This window comes from Daucus carota, chromosome 2 (genome assembly GCF_001625215.2).
Source record: "Daucus carota subsp. sativus chromosome 2, DH1 v3.0, whole genome shotgun sequence".
Classification (NCBI taxonomy): Eukaryota; Viridiplantae; Streptophyta; class Magnoliopsida; order Apiales; family Apiaceae; genus Daucus; species Daucus carota.
In genome coordinates, this window is record NC_030382.2 from 30,419,610 (window position 1) to 30,424,966 (window position 5,357).

Here is a 5,357-nt window from a genome sequence, read left to right on the forward strand (position 1 = left end):
CAGGTCTTCTATATAGAAGATCCTACTGACAAAAACTTACATTTTGTTATCAAAAAATCTCCAAAGGATCAGTATTCTGAAGTGGAAGATGGGATGGGTTCAGTTGAACATGTTGCTGACATAAGTTATGAGTTGCGAGGACAAGTACATGACGTTGATCATGTCATTAGTTGGTGCAGAGATGACATTCCGACAAAGCAATTACATGTTACACCTGATGATCCAGAGGAGAATAATGCTGAAATTTTCTAAAAAATAGAGAACTTGGTTCCTAGATAATTGTTGCACTTGTTTTTGTTGAAATCTTCAATGCTTGAAGACCTGATTAATTATTATTGTTGCACTTGATTTTGTTCAGATCTTCATTGCTTGAAGACCTGATTAATTATTATTTTTGCACTTGATTTTGTTGAAATCTTCATTGCTTGAAGACCTGATTAATTATTATTGTTACTCATTTAGTATGTAATCGGGTTAAATATCAAACTGGTCACTGAAGTGGATGTCATATATCACTTTGCTCACTAATCTTATCGGTGTCTCATTTCAATCATTAAAGTCACAATAAATATCAATCAAGTACCTCAAAATTTTAGTTCAAGGAGTAAACATATTATTTAGAGAGTTTGGCACATTAATTTCGAATACTACCACAACCAATTAAAAGGTTATCACTTCTACCATTAATGACAATATATTTAGATTTTATCAATTTTATTTAGTATTTATTTTTAATTAAAACAAAAAATTGTATTAATATAATAAAAAATAAATAGTAAATAAAATTTAAAAAATATAAATATATTATCATAAATAGTGGAAGTCATAACATTTTACTTGGTTGTGGTAGTATTCAAAAATAATGTGTCAAACTCTATAAATGATATTTTTACTCTTTAAACTGAAATTTGGAGGTACTTAATTGATATTTATTGAGACTTTAATGATTGAAATGAGACCCCGATAAGATTAGTGAGTAAAGTGATATATGACCTTCACTTCAATGACCACTTTGATATTTAACCCGTATGTAATCATTTTGTTGTAATTTTGTATGCAATTAGTTATTCTCGCTTCAAGTTTACAGGATTGATGTTCATATTATTTTTCCAATATCAACTGTTTGTTGTTAACTAGTTTTGTCTTTTTTTTATTTTCAGAATGGCGGAAAAAGATTACATTCTCAGGCTACACCATAAGGGACAGTTCACAAAAAATAGGTGGGACGGTTCTCGAGATTCCAGAGTATATTGATTCTGACAAATTTTCATACAGTGTTGTGATGGAGTACGTGAAGGATGATCTAAAATATAACGAAATTGGTGGAATTTATGTGCACAAAGCACCAAGTGGTTGGAGACTAATTGCTAATGATGGGGATTTGATTGATTTTGCAACTGCTGTCGAAGGAGAGGAGATAAATTTATATGTTGATGTTGTGGTTGACAATTCCATCACACCTATGGCACAAATGCAGCCACATGTGATTGTGAGACCAAGGACTAGCTTTTTTGAAGGTATACTGCTGAAAAGTCAACTTTTCAACCAGCATATACTGCTGAAGAGGTGAAATACATCTTAATTGTTTTTGAATTATCTATAGTGTTATTAGTCATATCAAGTATGTTATGGATTCTTATCTAATTTTTATATATGTACTACTATTTCAGTTATGTGAATATGAAAAAAAGAAGATGGGTAAAGTTTTAGAAAATAAAAAGAAGGTGGAGGCGCTTGGATTAAAAAAACTAGCAGATGGTCTTAATCTCAAGGTCATAAAAGAAAAGGTTAAAGATGATGATGAACATGAATCTGATGTGGAGTATGTTCCTGAAAACAAAAGTGTGTCCGACGATGAACAAGATAATGAAGAGATCAAAGAAAAGGAAGCTGCCAAAAAAAACAAATGAAGACAAAAAAACAAAAGGTGGTGACTAATCACATTCGCAGGCCAAGAACACGGTCAACCATCATTGCTTCTACGCAGGTACAAAAACTGCAATTCACATTATTTTAATTAATGTGAATTAATTAATTTCTTCTAATTAATATTTGTTTGGATGATTAGATGGAAAGTACTGCCCAATCTTCACCAGGAGCTGAGAACTTTCCACCTCCCCCTCTCCTGCCTGAAAATCTTCCCCCTCCCCCTCCCCTGCTTGAAAATCTTCCACCTCCCCCTCCCCTGCCTGAAAATTTTCCACCTCCCCCTCCCTTGCGTGAAGAACTTCAACCTCCCCCCCATCGAAAAAGCAGCCTGTGAAAAAGAGTTCCAAGCGAGGTGTTGGTACAATGGAGGATTATGTATTGTTGAGAAAACATGAAAAGATCCAAGAAGAAGAAAAAAATAAAATGGTCAATGATGGTGCTGATCAGCCAGTTCAAACAGAATCTCAAGATGAGACACTTGAAAGAAAAAAAGCGTAGAGGACCGACATTGATGAATAATGTGTACACAAGGAGGCCAGATGAGAAAAAGATTATTAAGTTAAATTGTGAGCTTCAGGCCATTGCTGATGATGACAAGGTCTTGTCTGAGTTTAGAAACTTTTTGGGGATATTGAGTAGACAGAGTGTCCCCCTTGATTGCATTAATTGGCGTAGATTTCCCGAAAAACGGAAGGATGAGCTATGGAGTTTTGTTAAGGTATATATGAAAACTGCTTTATAGACTTCTTTTTGTATATTCTCCTTTCATCGTATTTTATACTATGTAGACATCACTAATGTTAAAACACAAATTATTGTAGACAAAATATGACATTCCTGAAGAAGGAAGAACATATACTTTACGCACTATTGGTGCTTTGTGGAGGCTCCACAAGGCCAGAATTAAGACGGATCATTATCACAAATATGATAATGATGATGATAGACTAAAAAATAGGCCTGATGTCATTCCAGTCGAAGAATTCAAGGTGCTGCTTAATTACTGGGGAGATGAGGAAGTGCAGGTATATTTTCGATAAGTTGGACTTTAAATACTAAATATAATATATATAATTTGCACTATAAATAATGAATTTAAACTATACTGAATATTATAAACCATTTAATATATATGATTTGCACTTTAAATACTGAATTTGATTAATATAATTTGCACTCAATTCTTGAATGGTCAGAGACGATCTAGAGAAAATGCTGAAAATCGTCAAAAAATTGTGGAAACTCATACTGCTGGTCGCAAAAGCTTTGCGCAAATTGGAGAGCAAATAGTATGTACTGGTTTCAAAAGTTTCTTTAATTTCTGTGAGTTTATGAAATGCCAACTATTGTTTTCCTTTGTAATGTATTACTTGTATTATCTTTGTAGAAAATAGAGAAGAATATCCCACCTGAACAACTAGCTCCAAAGGGTGAGATTTATGAGAAAACACGTAAACGGGACCCTAAATGCAAATACAAGGTAATGATCATTTTAATCTTTTTAAGAATGTGCAATTTTATATTAAAAGGGTGTTACAGACTTTGAGTACTAATGTGTTTATATTTATGTTTATGTGGTAGACAAAAATTGATGAGGAAGATGATAACGGGGAGCCAGTCAAAAAACCAAGCCATGGACCGAATTGGCTTTTGGGCAGATCAGGTAAATGTAGGACAACAAAGAAAGCTCAGGAGGAAAAACTTCTCACGACTAGTACTGCTAATGTGGATGAGCTGAGAAAGACCATTACGAAGGAAGTCATGGCTGAAATGGACAGAAAGATTTGTGAAAAAATGAAAAGGATAATGGAAAAATTGGGAGATATCAATCCTGATTTCAAAAACCTTGATGTTGAAGAGTTGTGGGCTGATGACGCAAGTGAAGATGATGAAGAGGACAATGGTGTGGAGGAGAACAACAGTGAAGAAGATGACATTGGCGAGGAAGGTGACGGTCACGAGGATGACAACAATTAATAGCTTCGTTATTAATTATTAGTATAACTTATATAACTTTTGGTAAGTTGCATGGTTGTTTTGTCAATTATGCGTATCGACTTTAAACTGAAGTTCTGGAAGTAGGTGATGTAGTAGGTGACTTATTTTGTACTATATGTTCTACTGGATTTGCAATGAAGTAAGTTAATTTGGTATGTTGTTGGGTTGCTACATTTGTGTGGCATGGCTTGAAGAAAATGCAGGCCTGATATATCCAATCTGTGTTAGTTTAAAGTGTTGCATCTATGTGTTGCAAATGTTATGTCAAAGTATTATAATAGGGTCAAATGTGTTACAGAAAAATGTTACAAAAAACTAAAATACATTGCAAAAAAGGAACAAATGTTGCACATATATGTTGCTAAAAAACCAAAATAAAATGTTATAATATGGATAAAACGTTGCAACGAAACGTTGCAAGAATGGAGACCAACTAAACGTAGAAAATATGTTACAATAGGTTCAAAAAATGTTGCAACTTTGTAACATATCTACCTTAAATAGTGTTACAACAACGTGTAACAATACACTATTATAACACAATAATTGTGTTACTATAAAATCATCAAGTGTTACAATAAATTTGCTATTGCAATACATTTTATATGTTGCAAAAAGTAACCAAAATGTTACTATAGGGGTCTATTGCAACGGCAGTATACGCAACGCTGATTTTTGGCAAATATGTTGCATTAGAGTATATTGTAATATTTTTGGGGCCTAATATTACGTTTTCTTAGCATTGCAATAGGCCATATTTGGTGTAGTGTATTTGGTACCCTAAGAATACTGGTTTTGACTTAACCGGCTATACAGATTCTGATTATGCAGGTTGCAGGATTGATAGAAAGAGTACGTCTGGAAGCTGTCAATTTCTAGGACGTCGATTGGTTTCCTGGTACAGCAAGAAGCAACACTCTGTGTCCACTTCTACTGCTGAAGCTGAATACATAGCTGCTGGCGGTTGCTGTGCTCAGATTCTCTGGATCAGGAATCAATTAAATGATTATGGTATTTCTGTCGACAAAATTCCTATATTTTGTGACAACACCAGTGCCATAGCCATTTCAAGCAATCCAGTGCAACACTCCAGGACCAAGCACATAGATATCAGGTATCATTTCATTCGAGAACATGTCATGAATGGAACTGTGGTGTTACATTTCGTACCCACAGCTGATCAAATTGCAGACATCTTCACTAAACCACTTAATGAATCCACTTTCTCTAAGTTGGTTTGTGAGCTAGGGATGTTAAATATGCCATGATTCTCTTTGTATATATTATATATTTGTTCTATATATTATTATATATTTCTGTTAATTTTCTGTGTAATTATGCATGTTCATATATGTCTCTGTAATTTTCTAAGTGCTGCACACTCCCCTGTATCATTTTTCAAGCATTTAGATAATTATTTGTGTCTATTT

The 5,357-nt window shown here is 33.8% G+C and overlaps 1 protein-coding gene across 1 annotated transcript; it reads left to right on the top strand.

Moving 5' to 3' along the window:
- The first annotated feature begins 2,362 nt into the window (after window positions 1-2,362).
- On the top strand, window positions 2,363-3,906 carry LOC108207323 (uncharacterized). Its single transcript, XM_017377779.2, has 5 exons — window positions 2,363-2,647; window positions 2,751-2,954; window positions 3,126-3,218; window positions 3,317-3,409; window positions 3,511-3,906. The coding sequence occupies exons 1-5, from the start codon at window positions 2,363-2,365 to the stop codon at window positions 3,904-3,906; spliced, it is 1,071 nt and encodes a 356-aa protein (XP_017233268.2).
- The last annotated feature ends 1,451 nt before the right edge of the window (window positions 3,907-5,357 follow it).